The 24,787-nt window shown below is 50.4% G+C and overlaps 2 protein-coding genes across 2 annotated transcripts; one reads left to right on the top strand and one right to left on the bottom strand.

Moving 5' to 3' along the window:
* Positions 1 to 1,594: 1,594 nt before the first annotated feature.
* LOC149331431 (uncharacterized) lies at positions 1,595 to 8,506 on the top strand. Its single transcript, XM_089557345.1, has 2 exons — positions 1,595 to 2,383; positions 8,146 to 8,506. Exons 1-2 carry the CDS (start codon positions 1,665 to 1,667, stop codon positions 8,504 to 8,506), a joined length of 1,080 nt encoding a protein of 359 aa, XP_089413471.1. The 5' UTR covers positions 1,595 to 1,664.
* A 4,907-nt stretch (positions 8,507 to 13,413) lies between these two features.
* Positions 13,414 to 24,430, bottom strand: LOC149331430 (uncharacterized). The gene is made up of 4 exons (XM_089555499.1): positions 23,903 to 24,430; positions 17,246 to 19,218; positions 14,950 to 15,155; positions 13,414 to 13,562 (listed from the first exon to the last, which is right to left on the bottom strand). Exons 1-4 carry the CDS (start codon positions 24,428 to 24,430, stop codon positions 13,414 to 13,416), a joined length of 2,856 nt encoding a protein of 951 aa, XP_089411625.1.
* Between the last annotated feature and the right edge of the window lie 357 nt (positions 24,431 to 24,787).

Genomic DNA, 24,787 nt, shown 5'->3' with positions numbered 1-24,787 from the left:
GAGGCGATTACCCCATTTCACTTACCACTCCCTGCATACTCACGCTAGCAGGTTCACGAGAATCTCCCGGCGCCATTGACTGAAAGGGGGTCCTTTGACGGAGAAAAGACGCTTCGTTTTTGAGTTGTTTACAACTCAAAACGGCTGAATACAAACGGCTACAGGCGTTTGTATCCGGTTACAAACCTTTGGCACTGGTCTTGGTTTCGGCTCACCGGTTCCGCTGAATGTTGAATTCTTGCTATATACGTGCCAAACGTTTGATAGGCCATTGATTAGTGCTGTTTCGATACGAAAATTTATTTGCTTTACGAGCTGTTGTTGGCTTTCTGGTGTCACGTAGACCCTGGCTTGCACCTGAAACCTGCTCGTCGCTCTCAATAAATTGTTAGTAGCTCGGCGCCTATCCTGTTAACTTCTGTGTTTGTCCTCGCCTCTTGGCGCAACTCCCTCTAGCCAACTCACAAGACCAAAAAGCCCAAACTACAACTCTAATACACGGATGCGTATTCTGAAAAATGCATGCGAAATAAAAAAGGGTGATAGACAGAACAGCAGATGCTCTTCAAACCTACCGTAATTTCCGAACCGTACAGGCCGCGGAATATACATGTTTAAAAGCTGCAGTTTTGCGTCATGCGGACTATCAATGTATGCGGACAATACGTTATTTTATTCTTTCAGCTTTTCTGTCGTAGCCGGAGAAGCCTACCGGTGGCTATGAAGTGAAAAAAAAAAGAGAAAAAACTTGCCCTGAGTAGGCGCCTACGCTTTGTTACCGTGGTAAGCAACATAGCGAAATCAGCGCCGATATGCAATCAGCTTCGATATGCAAGCAAATGCTGTCGCGATAACGATGAGTGGAGGCTTTAAAGTGTTTGTATTTGTGAGCTCATGCTGCATACGTCGTGAATATAAATAAATAATAAATACCCGGACGTGTAAATGTAGACGTAACGCCAAGGGTAGCACAGTCAAAACTGTTCGGATGGCTGGCTCCGAAAAGACGAACAGCCTTCTCGGCTGCATTCAAGGTGACTCTAAAATACTAATCTAGAAAACCTGAATTCATCCCTGTGTACTCTAGACACCGAGTCCGGAGTTCTAAGCAAGAAAATTTATTTTTAGCCGGAATTTTCCCCTGGCGACTATACAATTGGTGCGGACTATATTCCGGAAATTCAGACAGTCCTATCTGACAGCCCTGTAAAGATAATCAGCTGTCAGCTTATCATGCTGAACATTCTAGCTTCTGTAAACCCCGGATACAAAAAGGGGGGGGGGGGGGGGGGGCAACTTGATTAAGAAAGAACTGGTTCCCTCCAGCATTGTAGCACATCCCATTCATTCCCTTGACGATAAGAACTCTTTCGGGATGACGCGTCCGCTGTGAAGATGGACGGGAGGGGGAGGGCGACGCTGCAGCCTTGACAAAAGCCAGATTTCCATCCCACAAGGACGAGTTTAAGTTATTTGCAAAACACTACCCCCCCCCCCCCCCTCTTTTCCTCCTTTCCATCCTGCCTGACGTCAACGGGCGTGGCTTTTCAGTCGCCAGCAGACGGAGCAGCAGACAGACTGCACGGGAGAGCGTCTTTCAGTCTGCGCGGGCACACGTGGAATTTCACTGCTTCGTCCAAGTCCGATCTCGTGTGTCCGCAGCCATGAAACTTAGCACGTGCATCCTCTTCCTGTTGGCGTGGTCCCCACTGCTGAGCTGCGTCGCTCAGGAGACGTTCCCGCCGGATTCACCCCTCTCCTGGCTCCGGAACCGGGTGTTCGGGTCGAGGCGTGCCGAAGACCGTTTCGTCAGCCGCGTAGCAACGGCCATGCAAAGCCTGGTCAACCTCGTGAACGACCCCATCGTGGTGAGAGAACTGCGCAGGTACTACGCGTCGCTGCTTCGAAGCCCCGAGGTCGCCAAGCTTGTGGAATCCGTCCGACCTCCCAACCGACCCACGAGGCTACGCGGGAGCGCCGCCAAGACGTCGCGAACCTCGACCACAACGACAACGCCGATCCTGTCGTCACCTACGACCACAACGCCGGTCTCATCGAAAATCTCGACGACCGATGGCACGACTGCCGCACCGATGAAGGCTTCATCGACGTCGCACAATGTGTCTTCCGGGCCGCTGAGAAACGTGGCGAACGTGACCAGCCGCCCGGTCATGCGCAGGTTGAGCAAGTACCCCTTCTACTTCGACCCCATGTTGGTGGTGCAGCCCACGAACTCCTCCTTCCTCAGGGCTCGCGTCCGCAGGCACCTGAACCTGGTGCGGATGAACGACGTGGAAAACTGCGTGTCGTTCCTGATCTGCGAGATGTCCCGGTACCCACTGCGATTTGGCCCTCTGGGTGTGAAGGTGGACCGTTTCTTCAGGTAAGCTACGCTGCGTTTGCTGCTGTTTTATTACTCGCATTTTACACCCCTGTCAAACTAGCAAATTTATGACCAGTCGATCATTAATCAGGTTCGGATGTGTCGTTAGCTCTCGAGTGGGTTTGGTGAACACGAGCATACTCTGCGTTCTAAATAAACAGCATAAACAAGCAATGTGGCAATGTAATGTGAGTACCGAAGAACTTAAAAAGGTCAATTTATTGAGTTCTGTTTCCTGTTTTTAAAAAAGTGGTTATTTTGGCGTGGAACTAGTCGCACTGGAGGCTGTCGTGGGCAGCTGTTACTCTCGGGATTAGCCAACGGCAGAGGTTAGCCTGAAGCACGATGCTGCTCGCCATCTTAGATTATTTTTTATCTTGTTGGCTTGCGTGGCACGTACGTTTAGCTCGGAAGCACTTAAAGCTGTAACTGCGCACTTCAAGTTTTGGGCGCTTCACCATATTGTTGATTTATTGGTTTTGTGGCTGACTTTCTACTTTGTCCTGACTTTGATAGCTCAAGTTCTGTAGCATGGCCGGAAGTATTTGACGGCAACAATTTCGCTCTGAAATGCTCTCGCTCGCTTTCAAAAAAAACTGCAGCATTTTCGAGCACCTTTTACGCGCACTGATGTCCCTTAATTCCACTTCTTGTTTCGCTGCCCGTCGTTATCGTATGCAAATCGCATTATTTGTTACCGTGTAGCGCTGAAAGTGACCGAATCACATCCGATTCGAATAACTTGTTAATCTTGCACGGTAGACAGAAAGTAGGAAGATGGTTTGACGTTCAAAAAAGTGAACAAAGGGGGGGGGGGGGGGGGGGTAGCCTCAAGGTTGAGTTATCACGCTAGCTTATACAGATACCACGCACGCAGAACAGGAACAGACGAAGCGACGAAAAAGAAAGCGACGTAGGTGCCATCACTTGCCTTTCGCCACCACGCTACGTGTTGCCAGGAGCAAACAAAGGGCGAGCATTCGGGAACGCTTTTCTCATAGTCACCACGTCAGAAACATGCGCAACAAGAAAAGCGATCATTTCACTCACTGTGCTCAGAAAGGAAGTTGTCCTCGTGAATTTTTCGCGTGCTTTGGAATGGGGCACATGCGTCATGTGCCATTACAGACGAAATGGCGATCATTTCCTTTTTGAAACCTCGTTGATAGTGAGCATGGCTGGGAGGTAGTCACAGAGAAGATTGCGGGTTAAGACGAAATAAAAACTGGTATGGCGCAAGAAACGGGGGCACAGAAGGCACACAAAACACAGGACTGACGGCGCAGTAACTGTCTCATATCTGGGTGGCAACGGATAAGACGGTTGCCCTCCAAAGAAAAGAGCTACGAGCCAGCACTATCACTTCTCTGTGCCGTTTACGTATCTGACAACTGATAGTGAACGACGTCTTTCGTCGATAATGTTGTCTAGCTCATGCGTGATGGCACAAGCCTGTGCATGAGTGGGTTGTTGGCGTTAAGGACACAGTATGCTTATCATGACTTGCTTCCATCTCCAATTTCTTTTTTTGTTTCTTTACCAGTGATTAGTGCCTCACCGCCTAAAAAAAGTAAATATGTCACTTTCGGTCTCACTCAATTTGCAATTTCACGCGACAGCATATACTGCTCGCTCGGTCGAAGAAAGCCGTGGGCTTCGTAGTACTTGTAGTTGTGAGCACCACGCGTCGGAAGGAAGGAAGGAAAAAACGTTATTTTTTCTCTAGTCCTTTTTCCTGCGGTTTGGGAGCATCTTCAGAGACGTTTTCTCCTTGATTTTACCCCCAGGAGTCTTCTCTGTCGAAGTCGTCCGCCTCTAATCAGTGGTCGGTTGCCCTCAGTCCAGGGCTCCGCTGGCCACTGCCGCCCGTTGAGCTCGCTGTACCAGACCTTCTTGGTCTTCACAGCGGTCGCTGGACAGCAGAGTCTCCCACTGCTCCGCACTCGGGTTTTGTATTTTGGGGACCACGTCTATCTTTTGGCAGGCCCATGTGATGTGATAGAGAGTAGGTTTTCCGTCGCACCAGGGACATTTGTCCGCGTATATGGTAGGGTGCATTTTGTTTAGTATATGTAGGTTTGGGAAAGAGCCTGTTTGTAATTGTCTCCAAGTGACAGCTTCCTCTCTGCTGAGAGATTTGTGCGGTGGGGGATACCGCAATCTTCTGCCTCTGTAGTTTTGTAGTATGGCCGAGTAATCCCTGGGTGCTGGCGCGAGTTCCGCGGGCTCATCGGATGCTCGGAAAGTAATGTATCCTCGAGCTATCCTGTCGGCCTCTTGGTTCCCTGCCACCCCCGTGTGCCCCGGTACCCACACAATTTTGTGTGGGATCTTGTCGCTTTGTTCTTCCTGGTTTTTAATTCTGTCGCTCGCTGCGAGGAGTATACGGAGCGCGTGACGACCTATCCTGCCATTCATGTAATTTCGGCAGGCTGTTTGAGAGTCGGTGAGTATTGTTAGCGACCGCCCGGTTCTATAGCCCTCCGCCACCGCTAGAGCAACGGCTACTTCCTCGGACTCTGCAGCTGTGCAGCCTCGGAGAGACGCGCTGGTCATTTCGCGTAAAGACGAATCGACCACCGCCGCCACAGCGATTTTGGTGTCTCCTCCTCTCCAAGACGCGTCTGCATACACGGTCGTGGCTTGAGGAGCGTATGTTCTTTCGATGAAGTCGGCCCTCGCTTCTCTTCTCCCTCGATGGAGGTTGGGATCCATGTTTTTTGGTTTTTTGGTATTGGCGCTACCTTGAGGGTCTTGCGAAGCTCGTCGGGGATCGTTGCCGTCCTCGTCATTTCTCGCATCTGCTCGCGGTATCCGAGCCTCTGCAGGAGCGCTCTTCCAGTCGTTGTCTGCAACAGCCTGAGTTTTTGCGACTCAAGCTGCGCCTCTCGTAGCTCCTCAAAGGTGTTATCTAATCCCAGGGCCATGAGTTTTTCGGTTGACGTGTTGCGCGGAAGTCGGAGCGCTGTCTTATACGCTTTGCGTAGCAGGGCATCCGCTTGTTGTATTTCGTTTTTGTTGAGGCACTGGTAGGGTAGGCTGTACGTGATTCTACTAACTACAAGGCTTCTGACTAGTTTGAGTGTGTCCTCTTCACGCATGCCATGTCGCCTGTTGGTGATGCGGGTGATCATGCGTGAGACTTGTAGTGTTGTTGCTTTGAACAGGGTAAAAGTGTGAGTACTGCGCTGGTTGGATTGAACCCACATGCCTAAAATTCTTATTGTTGTCTTTTCGGGTATGGGTGTCCCGTCAAGGTAGACGTTGAGTTTTAGGTCCTCGTTGGTTGGGACGGTCGTTGGTTGGAGTTTTAGGTCCTCGTTGGTTGGTTGGTTGGTTGAGAAATCGGAACTGCTGAGAGTCTGGAGAGGCAAGCAAAACCGGACCACGCGTCGGAAAAAAAATCGTATCATGCCAGCTGTTTGCCGCAGAATGTTCCGGATTGTGTATGCGATTCAGCAAGCTAATCTCTAACTTAACTAGAAAGTTAGAGCCTAGCTTGAGGCAGGATGTGAGACAGTTACTGTGACATTTCCTTTCCTAAAAATTCTTTGCGTTATAAAGTGTTTCCAACGGGAAAGGCGCAGCTCCGAAACTGGCGATGACGTTCTGTGGACTCCCTGGCAGCGCTGCAACACGCTGTCGTGTTCCACTCCTAAATGCGAAGCTTAAGCGTTCTATTTTAATTGAAAATTGGTTTTGAGGAAAGGAAAAGGCGCAGTAACTCTCATATCTGGGTGGACACCTGAACCACGCCGTAAGAGAAGAGATAAAGGAGGAAGTGAATGGAAGAAAGAGGTGCCATACCGGAGCCCCCATTTTTTTTTCTTTTCGGGCGAATGAATGGCTCTCTACGTTTTCAGATTATTTTGTTGGTAGTAAACCACTACTTTTCTTCTTCAAAAACATCACTGCAAGGCTCAGCGGAGTTGCCTTTTGCCTTAAATAAACACATAGAATAGGCACCAAACACTAGTAGGACGTGCTTCTATGAATGCCATGGCTGGAATGAGGTCATGCGTTCGTAATTCGGTCATGCTTGTGTCGCTGCCATTGCATCAACTTCTTTAAAACTGCATGAAGAGATTTACGTTTCTCTTTTTTTTTTTCGGACTTTCCTCGCTGCACAAAATATATCTTTCTTTATTGGGAGGGCTTTAGGTGCGCACAGCCTCTACAGCTTGCTCTGCAAACGTTCGATTAGGACAAGCAACACAGCTGGACTTCGCACGAAGGTCGAGGGATCAAAGAAGGTTTATCGCAACGAAGCGCTGTTGAAATTCCTTTCTGGGTGGACACTCCTCAATGTGATCATTCTTCGATTCCCCAAAGTTCGTACGTCGTTAAGCAGTCGTCTGCCTTGCTCATAATTGAAATTCCGTCCTGAACGATTAGGCCCAAGAAGGAACCGCAGACACATTTGTATCCCTTCTTATATAGGGTGTTTCACCTAAGACATAATTGTTTAAAATAGGCTTTTGTATCGAAAGCTACATTGGCCACGAACCTGCGATTTCGCTGTGGCGGTGCTCCGAGGAGGCACAGAGACCGACCCTGAGCCGTTGCCTAGCAACCGCCGCAGCTGGCGGACGCCGCGCTTCTGGTATGACGTCACACCGCTTGCCTCGTCGTTGAGCTCGCCTCCGCTCGTTTCGCCAGCTGTGTCGCATGCCTGCTTTCCCTACGTACATCTTGGCATAGCAGAGCTAAGCCACTGCCAATGTTTTGTTCGAAGAACGCTTTTTTTTGCCTAGCTTATTCACTGGTGTTGCGCATCAAAATACAGCTAAGGTGTGCTAACTAGCAGGCTGGTTACCTAAGTAGAACAGTTAACTTTTTGACTATTACTGTTGGGCTCCTCAATTACTGAGAGGCGTGCAGCTCACCGTAATTGATATCCGCATCAGTTTTTAGAATTCCGAAAATGCTGTTACTCTCCGCGGTCCAACAAATTTCGGCTATTTGGACGAATTGCTCGCATTGGAGAGGTTGCCTTCCCTGGAAGCTTCTCAAGAGCGCCTGTATTCTGGCGCGATGGAGCCAAGATTTGTTGCACCGAGGGTAACTGTGTTTTCGAAATGCTAAAAACTGAAATGGTTACTACGTTACTACCTACGGTGGGCTACATCTATTCAACATCGGTTAACCTCCATGCTAGTTAGCACGTCTTATGCGTATTCTGTGGCGCTACCCGGCTAACAATGCTATGCCCAAAGAAGCGCTCTTTTAAGTCAAAAAGTATTTTTTTAAAAATGGTGCAAAGTCTTAGGTGAAACACCCCGTATGTGCACCCGAAGAGTTGTGCGACTGTTTCCCCGCGCCGCTCGTAACGCTATTCGCGGAGGGACGATCGCATGACCCTGCTGACGTCACACGTTAGACACCCTAGCCAAGGTATGAGCCGGAGGGGGCCAGAAACTCCCATCTTGAGTGCAGTCTGCTTTGTTATGGGAGAAGGGGTGCCTCTAAGCTGCCTTCTCGTGGGGCTCCTGCCGCACAATAAGCTGCTTTCCCCGCAAAGCTTGCAACAAAATGACGGACCTTCGCGCAACTCTGCTCCCTGCGGGAGCATATGCAGACATCGCCTGGCCGCCGTGGTGATGTGTAGTAGCACGGTGGAAGAAAGCCTATTCGTAGATCTAATTTGCTTGTCAAAACCTGTTGCCCCCTATTACGACGCCATTCATTGCAGTGCATTTCAGTTCGCGTCGTCTTCCTGAAATCAGTGCCAGTGCAACTCAATCTGTCCCTGACTCGTGCAGGTATCCGATGTGGGACACGGGATCTTCGGCAGCCCACTACGCCGCCATGGCGCGGAACGGTCGCCGCTACGGCTGCCGCGGTCGGATCTCCTCCTGCCGCCACCCGATCGGACCCCTGTACCGACACCACTACAAGTTCCAGTACGGAACATGTAGTGCCTCACCAGAGGCACAGTCAGGGGTCCACGTCATCCACATCATCGACCGGGAATTAACAGTGAAACCCTGGAGCATATCATTTCACCGACCATCTCTACTGTCTCGTCAATTGTTCATGGTCCGTTCCATGATTCACATTATAGAATGGCAACGCTTCGAGGCACTGAAGCCGCAAGCGGCTTTGGGACTGGAGAATAAATAAGTTTGACAGAAACGGTGCTCACGGCTATTTATGATTTGTGTTTGTGGAAAATAACATGTAAAGGAAATGGAGCACCCCAAGGAGACCATTCGTGGACAAGGATGTCATCTCAAGAAGGTCAGGAAGACATAGCGCTTATTTAGGGGAACCATGCATTGTCATGGTTTACTTGGTAGCTGAGCTAGAGCGTTGAATTCAGATTCACAAAAACTACAAAACATTGTCTGCCCCTGCATTTAGTGCGGTTCTGATTGCAACGAAACAAACTAGGTCAAAATAAACGAAACAGTCGTGAAGGTATGTGTTCCACAAGGTGGGAAACAACCCAGGAAAGGAGAATTCAGAAAACGTCATTCAAAGTTGACCACCACGTTTAGTTATTTCGAGGGCCCCCCTCGATGTGCTTTTTAATGCAGTTCTTCGCTGCCTGGCGTTTGATCACTTTCTACGCAATGGCACAAGTTTCGGCTTCCTGCAGTATGCTATTCCAACGGCGCCCAAAGAGCTCTGATGGGCGTGAATACGACGGTCACCGTTCGGTTTGCATCGCCGATGAACAAGACATTTTCCCCGAACGCACGCCGCTGCCAGCGGTGGAAACCTTGCTTCCAGGAAAATTCTCGAAACCAAAGACCCTTTTTTAGGGTCAGCGTTTTCACTTCCTGCTCTGCCAAAAGAAAGGTTCAGTGCGAGACGGAAGATGAGTCAGTCGCCCCCCACAGCATTCTTTTTAGAAAAGAAGACGGGGGGAGGGGGATGGTCCTGAATGCCGGTTAACGCCAGCTTTCGAGATGTCGTGTAGTTGTCGAAAAGGTACAATGCTACACTTTCTTGCACATACCTCGACCTGCTCCTCGCGTTCGCACCCCTGCTTTGAACACAAGTGGGAGAGAGAGAGAATTTGTTGTGATAAGCAAGCGACCAGTGCTGCTGAGAGGATGCGACAACGGCACCCTTGAGACGGGAAATTTCGGATTCACTGGAAGGCTTTTGGAGCTACTCCGCTGTTTTCTATCGGCAACTTCCCTCTCCCAAGGAAAAATAATAAATAAATAAACAGGTAAATAATCATCCCGGATAGTCTGAAGATATAGTAAGCTGAAGTGCGCGTACCCGTTACAAAACAATCGTGAGCCCCTGTGCATTCATTGAGAACGCGGGCTTGACGTCCCGCTTGTTCGTCCCCAGGTAGCGCTCACGTCATGTGAACGCTCTGTGTGTGCCGGTCTTGACTGGTTAATGACCATTTAGTCGTGTCTATATAGTCATTGCTGGTTAATGGCGCAGTAGTCATGACTAGTTCCGACTTTCACTTCAGATGTAACGGACGGACGGATAGTCATGGTCGCAGAGTATGAGCGCTTAAAGGCATTCGCCTTAAAAAGCGCCAACATTCACCGAAACGAACTGTAGGCGCGATAGCTGAGGCCAGCCATATCTTATATTAACCTTCAGGCAAAAGCAGTGGCATATGGAACGCTTTTAACCCTTATCGCTAAGCATATGCCAAACTTCGGCCACAACCGAAAGGCTAGCTTAGGTATACTACAGCGTTAGGCCACAAACGTTCTTCTAATGGTTTGCAGATGTAAAGCCGTGTACCTGAAAAGAATGATCGTGAAAGAATTCAGTACTTATCCGAGTTTTTGTTAATTCCGTACCTGTTGACCCCCATGTGCATCAAGACGCCCAATTCGCGGCGCCTCCGTTCTCACAGCTCCCCCCCCCCCCCCCCCCCCCCCCTATCATGCCTGCAGTGCACCTTCGGGATCTTGACAAATATACAGTACTTCTAATTGGTCTTCAGTTTCTTGATCTGAGTGCGGCTCGCGCACCCCACAGTCGTGCAATGAACCATGGTCACCGCTTCGCAGCCAGTTTCACCGGAGCAGCGTCGGTTTGGTGCCAAAAATGGCTCCCTTTGTAACAACCAGACGGCACCACTAGGCTGAGCTTGCGCCTATCTTTTGCGCCCCGCCCACTACAAAGGGCTATGCCACACTATCATCATCATCTGTTTTATTGCAGAGATGGAAACTGTCTCCATCCTGTTTCACAGGGTACGCTATCGTCCATTCATCCGTTGAAAACGTTGTGGTACGAATGCGACTAATCTCATATCCCACGAAATGATCGCGTTTAGCGTATTTAAGCGTACGGTACGTAAACAGCGTCGATTTAAACTCTTTTCGAATCAAATCTGCGTACCCCGCGAGAAGATGAGGAACACGTTTAACGCGCCTACAGAGCAGCAACTGTTTAGTAAAGCTTCATTGCCTTTTTACACATCTTTCTTCCGCGAAAATGTCATCTTCTGTGATGCTTGCATCTTGTCATGCAATCCATTTGAATCAACCGCTGTAAATGGGTGTTTGACCCATTTGCGCGATTCATCGAGGACAGATTTCGAACGAAGCAAAGAAGCTTTGATAGTTCGATTTAGTGATGGTTCTTCTAGCCTTTGCATACACTCTCTCACTTGAGTTTCTTAGTCTGCGTGGGAACCTAGGTCAGTAAATATCTTGCTTTTAAAAGAAAAAAAAACGCTGTTCCAGAATTTGGAAGAAAGAAATTTGACCAACTTTATTTGTAATATATTTACAGAGACACGAATAAACACAATGCAGTGTGCATCGCAGCACTTCACATATGAACTAAAACAAGGCGAAGTTCTAGAAATTGCAAGAAAGAAATATGACGCCCTCTATTGGTAATACGCTATAAAGCGCCGGCGCTAAGATCGGCGTTACAGCGCGCGCTAGAAAGAGAATAAAGATGGACCGCGCGTGCTCGGGGCGCAGGCCCGGGGCAGCAGACATGAAAAGTCACCCAGTAAGCGTCGACGAGATGGTCGTAAAGCAGTCTTCAGAGAAACTAGTAGTGGTGGCAGTGGGCTCGAGGATGGCCTGAACATCAACCAACGTACAGATGTCCGAGCGTGTGAAGTGCGTCGCCCCAGCCGGCGGGGTAGTAGGTGCCGCCTGATACAGCAGCAGTGGTAGAAGCGGAGGCGATGGCGCAGTCGCTCGTGGCGGCGCAGCAACGGCATGGCAGGCGAAGGCGGAGTGAGCAACGGGCGGCTGCCATCTGATTGGAAAGCCAGGACTGCTTGGGTAGTGGCAGCGGTGGATGCAGGAGTAGGGCGCAAATCCGGCCCGTGAGCGTCGGAAGAAACGGGATGCGCTGGTGCTGCTACGACAGGCGGTGCTGGAGGGGGCCCGCTGAGGCGCGTCCATGTCGCATGCATGCTACCTCCGGTGACTGTCTCGTTTGGCGCAGAGGCAGAGTCACTTGCGAAGCCGCCAGATGACCAGGGAGCCGTGGGAAGCAGTGCGGGTTGCGCATTAGCAGCGACAGGGTCTTGGTGTGGCGTGCATGCGTGCCCCGCGACAGGAAGGACAGATGGGCTCACCGGAGAGAGGCATGAGGGGACAGGCGAACATGTGACGAGGAGCGGGGCTGCGCCGCAGGTCGGGTCGAGAGAGACCTCTTCTGGTGGTGGTCCCAAGGCAGGCACCACAGCTGGCAAGCAGGGCTGGGCAGGAGTCGTGGGACGGGTGCTCACACGTGGATCGGCGTCTAGAGCCGAAGCTTGTTGTACCGCGTGGGACGCAGGACGGGGAAGGTTTGAGCCGAAAAACTTGAAGAAGGCGTCCTTCAAGTCATGATAAGGGTGTTCACCCGGCGGCGAAAGGTCAAGCTGGGTAAAGAGATCGGCGGGCAACTCCCTTTTCACGAGGAGGTACCGCCAGATCTGTGATCGGACGCCGTTCACGTACAGCTGAGCGTCCACTTGCAGAAACCAAACTACAGGGCTGTGCGGGCGGAACGGCCACAGCTGCAGACGTGAAGGGTCGAGAAGCTCGGGTGGCTGCCACTCGTCTTGAGCCAGGTCCTTGGCGAGAGGGCAGGAATTCGAGGGGGCGGTCAGTGTGAAAGCAACCGGGCCGGAGACGCTGGACTGGGGCGGAAGAGTACTGGCCAGTGACGGTTGCGGCGTGCTGTTTCTGGAGGATGCAGCCGAAGACGAGTGCGATGCTGGTGCGGGCGCAGGCGCTGGCGGTGGCGAAAGCGAGTCCGCCTCATCATGGAGCGGCAGCGGGTAGTATGATGCGCCGTAGTAGACGAGGACGGCAGCGCGCAAATCGTCGTAGGGCCGGCATCCCGAGGCAGGGCAGGCGAGTCGGCAGAGGAGATCAGGCGGGAGAATGTCGCAAAGGACTGCGTGTTTGAACGGCTGGATGGTAATGCCGTTCAAGTACATCGCAGCCTCCAGTTGGGCGAACCACCCGCCGACGCCTGCAGGCCGGAACGCTGGAAGCGGGGGGTTGAAATCCAGGTCTTGCCAGCCTGCCATGCTGGGACGCCGCTGGGATAGAAGGCGCGGCTCTCCGGGTCACCACGATGTGGATTTTGCGGGGTCGCAGCGGAGCACCAGACAGAGACGACCAGCGTGGCAGGCTTCTCGTTCCGAACTGCCCGTGCCGGGCGTGCGCCCCGAGCACGCGCGGTCGATCTTTATTCTCTTTCTAGCGCGCGCTGTAACGCCGATCTTAGCGCCGGCGCTTTATAGCGTCGCCGGGCGCTATAATATATTTACAGGGTAACACAGATGACCTTTGATGAGCCCCAATAAATAGAACGCAGTGCGCACGCGCTTTACATATAACACTCCGACAATTAGTGTACAAACGACAGAAAGTCCACTAGATACATAAAAACATGCCAGCTTGTGTAAGCTAAATTGGCATACAAACTGGAAGTTTTGGTTTCAGTTTGCTAATATAATACAGTCAGGAAATCAAGTACGAGGTTCCCGTTAACCGCCAAGGTCAGGTGCGTCGTGACTAGGCGCGAGACTCCCGCGTGGCGCCATCCTCCGGAAAGCGTCGCCAGTTCTGGCGTGCTCAACCGAAGTTCGCCGAGAGGCTGACCAGGTCGACGACGGCCATGGGACACGTGTTGTACTTGATGCGGCAGCCTTCCCCTCCGTGCGTACGGCCCACTTCGTAAGCGCGGCTGTAGTCGGTGGGTACTTCGCTGCTGCCCATGAGCGCTTTCACGTTCCTGTAAACAGAGGGCGTTAGTCAACTAGTTTGTCCCTGGTGATGATCCCAACTTCAGATTAGTTTAGGGTCCAGTAACCACTGCGCTGCGGAAATTACTTAAATACTGTTAATGTAATGCAATATGCGCGTAGAAACAGCCAATCTCCACCTGCCATTGCGTAAAAATGTTATCTGCAGCAGCGCCGAAACCAACGAAGTTGCTTTTATGCGTCAAAGGACCCCTCTTCCAAGCAATGGCGTCGGCCGAATGTAATCACCCTGACAATGCAGGAAGTCTCACGACAATATAAGGAGTGGCAGATGAAAGGGCATAGTATCCTCCATGCATGGTTCAGGATTGTCCACTCTCTGCTTTGTCATGCTAGCATGGTCATGAGAATCTGCAGAATTTCGGCGGAGGTGAAATGCTGTCGAAGAAACTCAGTAGTATCGAAATTAATCCACAGAGCTCTCCTCTAGTTTGTACCTCGTATACCTTCAACATTACTGCCGTGGCCACTACATTTAATTAATACTTTTCATCCGATCCCTTAAAAGGGCCACGCTCAATGGTGGCACAAGAAAGAACAAGAATGCCCTCGGAGCGATCACTTAAAATTCGTAGTGCTGTATTCAAGGCCCCGCACAATTGCACACATTGAAACTTTTACCTTGTTCACACAACAAGGGTGATGCAGGTATACTAACGCAAATGAGATCATGAAACAAAAATAAAGCGGTAGGGTTTTGACGTAGTTGCACCGAGTATGCCGGGCGAAAGCACTTGAAGCAACACAAAGACATGGCAGGAGAAGCGCGCGTACATCGCCGCGCGGTTGCTTGCGTAATTCCGGCACCGATGGCTCTCGCGAGTCGGGAGCGGGATGGCGGAGCGCGCCGGCGGTTCAAGGCGAAGTCCGTGTTCTGGAGCAACAGCGGAGACCGAGAGAGGGCACATGTGGGAAGAGGCGGCGGCGCGGCGCGAGGCTCCCCCACGCCTCTCGTAGTTGAGTTGCGTGAGTCGCCGCTATGTAGTCGCCTAAAGCCACTGGAACTTTGTTCCAATTACCTCATAGTCAACCAGTCGTGCTATCAGGTAGCGGGGAGGGGGGTTGAGGCTTCCCAGATACCTCGGGTTTTCAGCTTCGCGAGTAAAGTAGCGCTTTCGCGTTAAAAACAGCTGAACGGACCTCGAAACAGTCTACTACACTGCTTGCAGCAAAGGGCTATCCATCCGGGACGGTTGACTTTGCGCCATGCTAAGCAGAACGATGCAAGGACACATCGCCTTCGTGCACTCCTTCTGTGTCCGGTCTGCGCGCTGTGCCGATTAGACTTCGACATCGGAATTGCGCTTGCAATTAAGGGTCCTTCGTTAATACCTGATCACGAAACGGCCGATGTACCTGAAGATGAAGGAGGTGCTCTCCGCGAACCGGCCGAACGACTGGTCGTTAGCGCCGATGTAGCAGACCATCTTGAAGACGCACTTACGCGAGTCCATGCTGCGCGCCTCCTTCCAGGGGTCGGATGCGCTGCTGGGGCTCGGGGCAGTGCGTCGGACGCGGGCCTTGGGAGCTTCTTGCTTGCGGCCAGTCGCACTGCACGCAGAAGGAGCGGAAAAGGGCAATCATCGTCATCATCATTAGTTATGATATCTTTATGCTCATAAAGGCATGCGTATGATATCGCAGAACAGGGATGCATGTAGCACACTCCTTTGTAAAAACTGTCCGGCCTGCAGTGCTCACACTGGATATTTGTGGCACCCCTTTAGGCTACTCGGTGCGAAACGGGAAAGGACAGTGTACTCGTGTAAAAAAAGATGCCCCCAGAAAATTTGCGGAATATTTTTAAAAAGTAGAAGAAATAGAAAAAGAGACGAAAATTCACATGATTGAGCAAATCAAACGAGCTGAAGTGGTTTTTAACAAGTAAACAAACCTATAAATAGAAGAAAAGCCAAGACCAGACAAAATGAGCTCGTAGTCTATTCAGAAATATGACAAGAAAGAAAATGGTGGCATGCAGCAGGGTTGGATTTGATCTTGTTCCTTTGTTGTGGTGGTTCGCTTGTTGCTATAACGAGGAAACTTTCTTAAAATCAGTGCCACAACAAGTGAAATAAACTTTTGTATACTTCTTTATGCGCCCACATATTGTATACACTCCTCCAGCAAAGTGCGTTCCGTCACCCCACTAACCGGCGCGCATTGTTCTGTGAGTGACACTCCTCCTATGCGCACTTAAAAGTGCTCGCTTTACAGCGGTACCACAGTTGCAGGTATAGACCACGAGAGGAGATATGAAAGTAAAATTTAGTCTGAAGGCAAAAAAAAGTTACCAGTGGCTTAGCTCTGCTATGCCAAGATATACGTAGCGTGAGCAGCGACGTCGCGTGGCTCTGCGGCGGCGTGCGCGCCAGCTGTGCGCAGTGACGTCACTCGCGCATGCGCAGTATGGTCGACGGAGGGAGCACGCGAAACGGCGAGACTGTGGGCAATGTAACTCACGCTACAAAAACCGCAATAAGGTTCGGTATCAAAAGAAACCATCTGCGGAAGGCGCTACAACGGGTCGCCTGTCTGAGCTCCTATTTTTCTGTCTTCTGCGTGTTTATACCTTGGCGTTCCTTGGAATCTGCCAGCTACTTCAATTTTAATTGAAATTAGTCCAATCTCTCGAGCTTATCTGACTCTGAAGTATTTTGCGCATGTTACAGTATGGCTTACAAAGAATAATAAAACGAAAAAAAATATTCCTATCGATATTCACACTTTCTCGGTAATTTATTTTTTTTGTTTCCTGCGTTTCACTGCGTTTGTTTCAAGCGATTTGTTTCACTGGAAAGGTAGATATTTATGATGACCGTCACGCTCGCAGCAACATCCGGGCATGGGCAAATCGCCGTATTGTAAAACTCGGCCTGCAAATCGAGCGGTGCTAAATGTATCCTCAGTGTAATATGATAAATTGGCTGACTGAAAACACGTTCATGCATGCAGTTGAAGCTCATTAACCCGGAATTCATTGCCAACATCTCCAGAACAAATTGCGACAATGCGGGCATCATTCAGAACTAATGCTCTGCGCTGACACTTCATAAAGATTGTTCGTCAGCTAGCTGCTGCTACATCCTCAAAAAAATTACAGGATTGCTCTTAAGTCGGCTTAAGAGCGGAAATGGGAAAGCCTTTCCCTGTCCTTTCTCCCTCGAGTTGTTCTCCACTTTTGTTTTATTTTTATTATGTATACTTTTTGGTTTTGTGTTATTTTTATTTTAATATCTTTCTTTTTTAGTTTATTATTATTGTTTTTTATTTCTGTCCTTTATGTCTTAAGCCAGTTAAGCCAAAGTATGGATTGTCTGTGGCTAGTGTTCGTTTGGCTATGGATCTGTCTTGCCGGACGAACGCTGCTAATGAGCCAAGAGATGCTTTTACGTTAAAACAGTTATCGGGGCAGTGATCAGGGACTAAGGCGCGGTAGGACAATTGAAAGCGCTTGTGACCGTTCCTAAACTGCTGAAGAATTTGCGGTTCTTAACGAAGAAGCGGTGATAAAGACGACAGCGGATCAGCAAAGCCCCCCCCCCCCCCCCCCCCCCCCCCCCCGCACACACACACTTGCACACATGCAGGTACACAACCAACTAACAACAGAAAGTAGAATCAACCATCGTACCACTCACCTGCTTTTAGGGAGCTCGGTGTCCAGGTCAGTCGGGTCATAGAGACCGAAGGGGAAGCTAGCCACGTTCTTCCCAGGATCACTGGTGCCGAAAGGATCGTAGCGGAACTTTCCCGTAACGGGCGTGAACACGGTCCTGACCGGGGGCGGCGCCACCACTTGCTTCACAGGAGGCCTAGCGACGTGCTGGTTCTCGTCATGCGGCAAAGAACTCTGGTCACCGTTGTTGGCCGATGCATAGACATCTCCCTTCTGATCATCTGAGGCAGGCAAATCTTGCTCGACGACTGGCTGTTCGGCTACCACGACTTCTACGTCGGGTTCGACTCCATCTTTGCTGTCTTCTTTGTCAGTGGAAGACTCGGGCTTGTCGTTGGAGGACTCATGGTAGGAGGTTTCAGGCTTACCGTAAGAAGTCTGGGGCTTGTCATTTCTACCAGCCTCGTAGGTCTGAACGATCGGAAGTTTCGGTGTTACTTCGATTTGGTAAGACCGCTTAAGCTGGTCTCTCAGAGCTGGCTCCTCCGCCTGAGTGCTGAGGTGTGCTGTCAGGTTAGAGACAGCAGCAGGAGAACCGTCCACGTTGCCCTTCAGATGAGTGACGTCAGGAGAATCCGGCCTGAACTTTCCCGTGGCAGGCACGAAAACAGGAATGGGAGCATTAACCTCTTCCGCGGGAGGCTCAGCAACAAACTGGACCCCTCCAGAAGGCAAAGGTTTGCTATCATCGTGGTTGGGTGAAGTGTGGACATCGTCCTTCAGCTCCTCCGAGGTGGGGAAATCGGGCTCGAGCTCTGGTTCCTCGTTGATCACGAAGACTTCTACAGTGGGTTCGGTTGGATCGTTGTTGACGTCATCATCAGTGGAAGGCTGGGGCTTGTCGTAGGAGGACCCTGGCTTGGCGTTCGCACCGGATCCGTAGGCTTGGATGATTCGAGGCTCTGTTACCTCGGTTTGGTAGGACGACTCAGTCTTGTCTGCCTGAACCGTCCTGTCAGCCTGGGAGCTGGGATGTGCTGTCGTGACTTCCGTTTGATACGAAGGCTCGGATTTGTCTTCCCCGGCTGTTTCATAGACGTCGACGGTGGGCTGATCTGGGAGTTGGCTTAGCAGCGTTGGCGTGTGCCAAGGGGTACGGGAGAAGAAGGGTTGTTCCACGTCACCGGCCCTGCTGGGAAATCTGAAAACTGCGAAAGGAGACTGGCGGTGATTGAAAGTGTTGTAAAATCTCGACGGATAGCCCAGAAGCGAATAAGGATGGGCAGGGTAGGCTGATGGCTTCATCACGGTCTGCCTAGGAGGTGATGGTGTGACAGAGGTTTGTGGCTTGCGCCCAGAAGGTGTAGCAGAGGTCTCGCTTTCCTCAGAGTCTATGGGCACATTAGCCGGAACCTTCGAATCCGCTTCATTCGTGTCGTTGGGTTCTTTGAAACCGAATTCTGATGGATTGACCGGTGGTGCCGGGGTCGGCTCTTGGCTCTTCTGGCCGGATATGCCCAGGAGGTTATTCACTAGGCTAGGCACGAAGCCCGGGTCTGCTCTGACGATGTTACGTACTAGGTTGGGGTCCTGGCGAACGAAGTTGAAAAGCGCTTGTATGTCGCCGTTGCCAATTTTGCTGGTGGTTAGCCCCGCAGTGCTGTGCGGCGTGCCCAACGGAGTCTGTGCAGGTTTGGCGCCGGAGATTCCTTGGATAAGTCTGACGATTAGCTCCGGGTTATTGCTCGCTATTGTGGACACGGCTGGAGACTGAGCGATCTTGAGGATCTGGTCGAAGGTGCCCCCGGTTGCCGGCTGGGCGTCAGCAAGAAGCGTTTCGGGTGCTCTTGACAAGGTGCCGGTGACGGGACGGGTCTCGGGGGCTTCCTTTGGCTCCGGCAGGGCCGCTGCCGGGGGCGGAGGGATTACGAAATGGATTGGCGGCGGCGGAGGAAGAGGAGGAGTCGGCGGTCGCACGAACTTTGTCCAAGGAGGCTGCGGAAAGAAGAATCCTCATGTACTTTATTATGCGACAATATTTCGAGTAATACGGGTGTAAAACAGGAATTTCGTAAAATGGGCGACATTATAATACCATATTGGCAGATATGGTATACAACTTAAATGGAAACTGCATAGGTTTTAGAAGTCAACGAGCTTAAGAGGGTCGAATGTGTGAAACTTGCAGGTAAAGCATGCGAATTTTTTTTTTTTGGCTAGCCCTTGAAATAATGAAGCAATCGCCGATTAAAATCCCGACGCCCTTCAAGCTTCTCCGCAGCGCACAACGCCAAGTGGGGGGGGGGGGGGGGGGCATGATGATGTCATCGAAGGTATCGGTACATTTCCAACGCACAAACGCCTGCTTTGAAGGAAAAAAACCAGCGCCACCGATGGCAAACCCTGCCGAGAGTTGTTTGGCAGCGTCTAACGAGTCAGGGCAGGGTGTGGCTGACGGCAGCGGTAATTTGAAATCATACCTTCCGTGACGTCATGCTGAGTTTCCCTGCATTCCTCCGGTGCATTGACGAGAAGCGCAAAATTCAATCGTCGGTTACATCACTATTTTAAATGCTAGTGCAAAAACACTCGGCATGCTTTACCTACAGCCTATATAGGTCTGAATCCTTGAATATCGCGAAATTCGCAAAAAAGTGCTGCAGTTGCCCTTTCCCATATTCAAAACCGCCTCATGGAAATCCCCTATGACAAAAAAGCACTCCGTTGTTAAAACTGCTCTTGGTACCTAAACAAGAAGCTAATCACAAGAAAAAATTACAAGCTCTACAATATTGATGTCTTGCTCGTTTAATATAGTCATGCCCGGCTTGGTTCTTTATCTTCCTTGCACCAGAGCGATCCCTTACGTAAACATTCAAAAGCTTGTTTCGTTCAGTGTTGATTGGCGAGTGGAGAAATACTGAATGAACACTGCGCACTGCTGCAGTCCGTCGTTACCAACTGCTATTTTTTAAAGCTGCATCGTACTATAGCAGGCTAGTTAACTAATTTCCTATAATTAACTGTTTAACTATTACCATTAGGTGCATTGTTGCAGTTAGAAGTGCGTAGCTGGCCGTCAGTAATAGCCATATCACTTTTTAGAGTTTCTAAAAAAAATGATTGCTTGCGGCGCAGGGGTGCTCGCTGCGCCATTACAGACGGAAGGGTGGTCACGTGATGCGTTCTCTATGGGGTGACGTGAACTGGTCGGTGCGGCACCGCGCGATGACTGAAACGCGTACGCCAAGGCCAAATTGGTTGAGCTGCAGCACTGAACAGATTTTTCGAAATTCTAGAAGGTGGTACTTTTATGCGAAACATATTTTATGCGAAGCATATTAACGTAGGTTTCGGGCCTTCGCGCGACGCCCGGCGGTGGCCACCATTGACCTTCAAGTGACCTTCAAGTAGGTCACGTGACATGACGTCACACCGGCTGCAGATGGGGCCTCATATCGCGCCGTCGGTCGCCTCCCGGCGGTGGCCACCATTGACCTTGAAGTGAGATCACATGATGTGACATCACGTGATGACGTCTGCAGATGGGGCCTCATATCGCGCCGTCGGACGTCGCCCGGCGGAGGCCTCCACGCTTTGGTTCGCGCCGTCGCGCGCGACGCGGCGGCGGCGCCACCATCGCTGCATCACGTGATGTGACGCCCCCCCAGGGATGAGGCGGCGCGCGCCCGCCGTCGCGTCAGTCTGTGCCCGCAACCGCGCCAGCGTCTTTGCGCCGGGCGTGTATGTGGTCAAGATGCCTCCAAACGCTAAGGACATGCTTCGCATCCACTGGGCTTAACCTTGATAAGCCTCCAATTTATTGTTTCATTTCCTATTTTTTACTCCAGACAATTGCGTAAACGTGCCTCAGGAGGCATAACCAAAAACCCGAAAAGAGCTACCTTGATAGCACTCGCCATCTCTAACATGGTTTCACATCATTCATACGCATTACTACTTGAAGATAAAGACAGCCACAGCATAAACGTCCATTTACAGTGCAATTTTCAGCATGGGACACAAAACTGCAAAGGTGGAATATACTAGCGATCAAAAGCAAGTGTTAGACATGCATCACAATTGCTAAAGGCAAACATACATCCTCTACTAAAATTAACATTAATGAAATGCACAGTGTACCAGAGAGCCATGCACATCTTATGCAACCGTGCACATAGCTGCACGGTTTAGGTTTGATTTAGGATGTGTAGGGCTATGGTAATTTCGACCACCTGGGGTTCTTTAACGTGCACTGACATCGCACAGTACACGGGTCTGTAGAATTTCTTCTCCAAAGAAATTCAACCGCTGCAGCCGGGATCGAACCCGCGTCTTTCGAGTCAGAAGCCGAGCACCATGACCACCGATCCACCGCGGCGGATTGGAAGTCTATTTTATTGGCACAATACGTCAAAGTTACACGTTTGCTGAAGAAACGCAAGGGACCAACTAAAAAAGGTAGACTGCATCCATCAAGTTCTTTTCGCGCAATGCTTGCAAGGCGTTGCATAAACTCTGCAAACCTAATTCGCTCTTTATAACTGGCACTTGAGAGCTCTCAAAGAGCTCAGAAACAGCGTTTTAACAAAACGCAGCATTTTATGACACATCAGCAAGATTGTTTTCAGGGGCATTTATTTTGATGCCCGGAAAACTGGTATTGAGGCTACACACGTGGATGCTTTCTATTTCTCTTGAGTAGAGAAAACGCGGCTGAGCCGCTAGTATGCCTGATTGAACCGTCGGCTAGTGTGTCGCTCCTTTGATTTGCAAATCAAAGCTGTGTCAGCCGGTGTTTTCATACCAAAGTGTAACGTTGGGTGTATTAAAACAGGGCGTTTCCATGTGTTTGAGCTCTAGTTAAGTGGGCACAGCTAGGTTGCCCTCGCATATTTTACGTCCTTTAGGAGCTGGTTTCTTGCGTAGCCGTGGATAAATTGGAACCCTAGAAAAATCAAGTGCCATTATCGCTACCGGCAACGTGGCATAGCTTCAAAGCGACCAGCTTTATTTAAACACAGGAAGGAAAGGCGCGAATTTTTCCTACACATTGAAATCTGCTCGATTGCATTCTGGCCGGATTTTATTCCTGCCAACAATCTCTTCTGTCCTCGCCAGTGCTGCAGTTCAACTTAATGGGATTGATATCAGTGAGGCTCGTCTTCAGAGGCTTTGGTTAAGCTTATAAGGGCGGAATGGACTGTGCAGTATCCATTATCATGAAGTGTTCATGAAACCTGTCGAGGTGGCTAAGTGGTTTTGAGTTCGGCTGCCGATCCCAAGGTCACAAGTTATTCGATGCCGGCCGCGGCGGCCGAACGTCGATAGAGTCGAAATACAAAAATGCCTGTCAGCGGACGTTAAAGAACCCCTAGTCGTCCAAATTAATCCGTAGCCCTGCACTACGGGGTCCCTCGTTGCCCATGTGTCGCTCCTGGACATTAAACTCCGTAATTTTCAGTTTACAAGTAATCATATAGAGGAAGTTGTACTGGATTCATGAAACTTAGTCACTGCATACATAAGCCAACAAACCAAGAACTCAAGTATAATATTGTACATGGCTTGTTTTGTTTCAGGTCGCGATAAAAATATGGAAAAATAAAATTTCAGTTAACTATGTTTGCTTGGGAGAAAAAAAAAGTGTGCTTTGAAGGTGGGTGAGAAAACTTGTTGCTGTGCTCTCTCGTGCTTCTTGCCTGGCATTTGGCCAGTTGTCGACAGATTAAAAGAATGTTCTCACTTTGCGCAGAGATCTAGGTACCAGGCAATTGTTACACGAGATAGCAGAGCATTTTGATTTGCACTTTGATAGAGAAAATTTTATTGCAAAAAAAACTGCTGCATTATCTCATGAACCAATTACCTTAGGCCTAGACTTCTGCGGAAAGCAAATACGCCTTTAATCTGCAGACAACAGGCCGAACGTCAGACAAGAAGGGCTATAGACAGCCCAGCAACAAGTTTCTAACGCACCCTCAATTCACATATTTTACCTTCCGAGCATTGAGGACATTTGTATTTCCTTCACAGTTCTGATTGCTTCGGAGACTTCAAGGATATTGGGCGCTTCGTAAAGTGCATTTCATTTAAAAGGAATACATTACATCGGATACAAAACGGCTAAAATACTTGTACACGGCTAGGTAAGGCCTCTGTTAGCCATAGCATCGAATACCACAGCTACAAATGAGCTAAAACGCTTATTTACAGCTAAACAAGGTATAAACTAGAAGTATACAGGATGTCAAGCAAAAACCTCTTATAAGTCTACAAGATGTCAAGGAAAAACCTCTTATCGTCGACAGATAGTTCGGGATTAGCTTAGGCTACACCCTACAGTTGAAAGCAGCAGGGCTTATTTTTAGGGACAGTGAAAGAAAAATAGATTTTAAGCGGGTAGAAGTAACCAAGCGAAGGATATCTGATTGGTGGCTAACACGAAGACAAGAATGAAATTTCACGAGTCATTACTAGGTGACTTGAGCCAGCGCCCGATTTAAAGGGTTCGTCCTTATCCATCCATCCATCCTGCAGGAGGTCTCCAAGACTGCGCACGGCTGTATAAAATCTAGGCTATTTAAGACATCAAAACGTCTTGGTGTAGATGAAAGATTTCTACGAGCACTTTTTGTGTTTCATAGGCATTAACAGAGCCCACCGGGCTACCACACACCTGGAATGCTGGCGGCCGGTTACTGGCGAACACTGGAGGGGGAGCCGGTACACCACTCCTGCCGACGACGGAGTGCTGTTCGGGAAGCCCGTACGGTTGGGGAAGGGTGAACGCTGACGCGAGCGACCGCGAGCGCAGATACATAGGTGGAGGTGGAGGCACCCAGTGTACCGGCGGAGGCGGATGGGAAGGCAGAGGTGGACCCGCCCAGTGCACCGGCTGGACGAAGGTCAGAGGAGGAGGCTTCAGGTCCCTGGCCGGAACGTGGACGAACTCCTTGCGGACGCTGATGCCGGGCTCCCGGCCGCGTCGGCCCCGGAACACTACGCCGAACAGGAATTTCAGGAGGCGGCTGGCGATGGCGATCTTTACGCCGGCCACACCCAAGCCCAGCGCCATCGGGCCGACCGGGAGACCAACCAGAACGGCGGGCAGAGACAGGTACGACAGGGTCCCGTCCGACGGGCCGGGCAGTGTCGCCAGCGTGGTCAGCAGGACCACGGCGACCAGGAGGCGAGAAGGGAGCATGCTGCTGGCTGCGGAGGCGTCGACTCCCGACACGCAGTGCAGCGGTCCGATCTGGGCCACGCATTGTGGGGATAAAGTGTTAATAGGATGAGATGTGAACCGCAACGGCTGAACGAACGAACTGTCAAAAGGATCGAGGACAACGAAGAAATGAAAGAAAGGAGGAAGGAAAAAAGGAGTATGATTCACCAGGGTGGAAATTTGGGCAAGTCGGTAATGATCCATAACATAAGAGTAGCGCAATACCAGGACGACGGACAAATGGGGAGAGAACACACACCCACAACACAGGCGATGTGTTGTGGGTGTGTGTTCTCTCCCCTTTTGTCCATTGTCCTGGTTTTGCGCTACTCTTAT

The sequence above is a fragment of the Amblyomma mixtum genome, chromosome 8 (assembly GCF_055824585.1).
Source record: "Amblyomma mixtum isolate Tamu chromosome 8, ASM5582458v1, whole genome shotgun sequence".
NCBI lineage: Eukaryota > Metazoa > Arthropoda > Arachnida > Ixodida > Ixodidae > Amblyomma > Amblyomma mixtum.
Note: the sequence above shows the minus strand (reverse complement) of the source record. Positions and strands in the feature narration are given on the sequence as shown.

Coding starts and splice junctions, on each gene's coding strand:
- LOC149331430 (XM_089555499.1), bottom strand. CDS start 24,430: ATGCTCCCTTCTCGCCTCCTGGTCGCCGTGGTCCTGCTGACCACGCTG. Junction 19,219..23,902: donor ACCGGCCGCCAGCATTCCAG/GTGTGTGGTAGC, acceptor TTCTTTCCGCAG/CCTCCTTGGACAAAGTTCGT. Junction 13,563..14,949: donor CATCTTCAGGTACATCGGCC/GTTTCGTGATCA, acceptor GGAACGTGAAAG/CGCTCATGGGCAGCAGCGAA.
- LOC149331431 (XM_089557345.1), top strand. CDS start 1,665: ATGAAACTTAGCACGTGCATCCTCTTCCTGTTGGCGTGGTCCCCACTG. Junction 2,384..8,145: donor AAGGTGGACCGTTTCTTCAG/GTAAGCTACGCT, acceptor TGACTCGTGCAG/GTATCCGATGTGGGACACGG.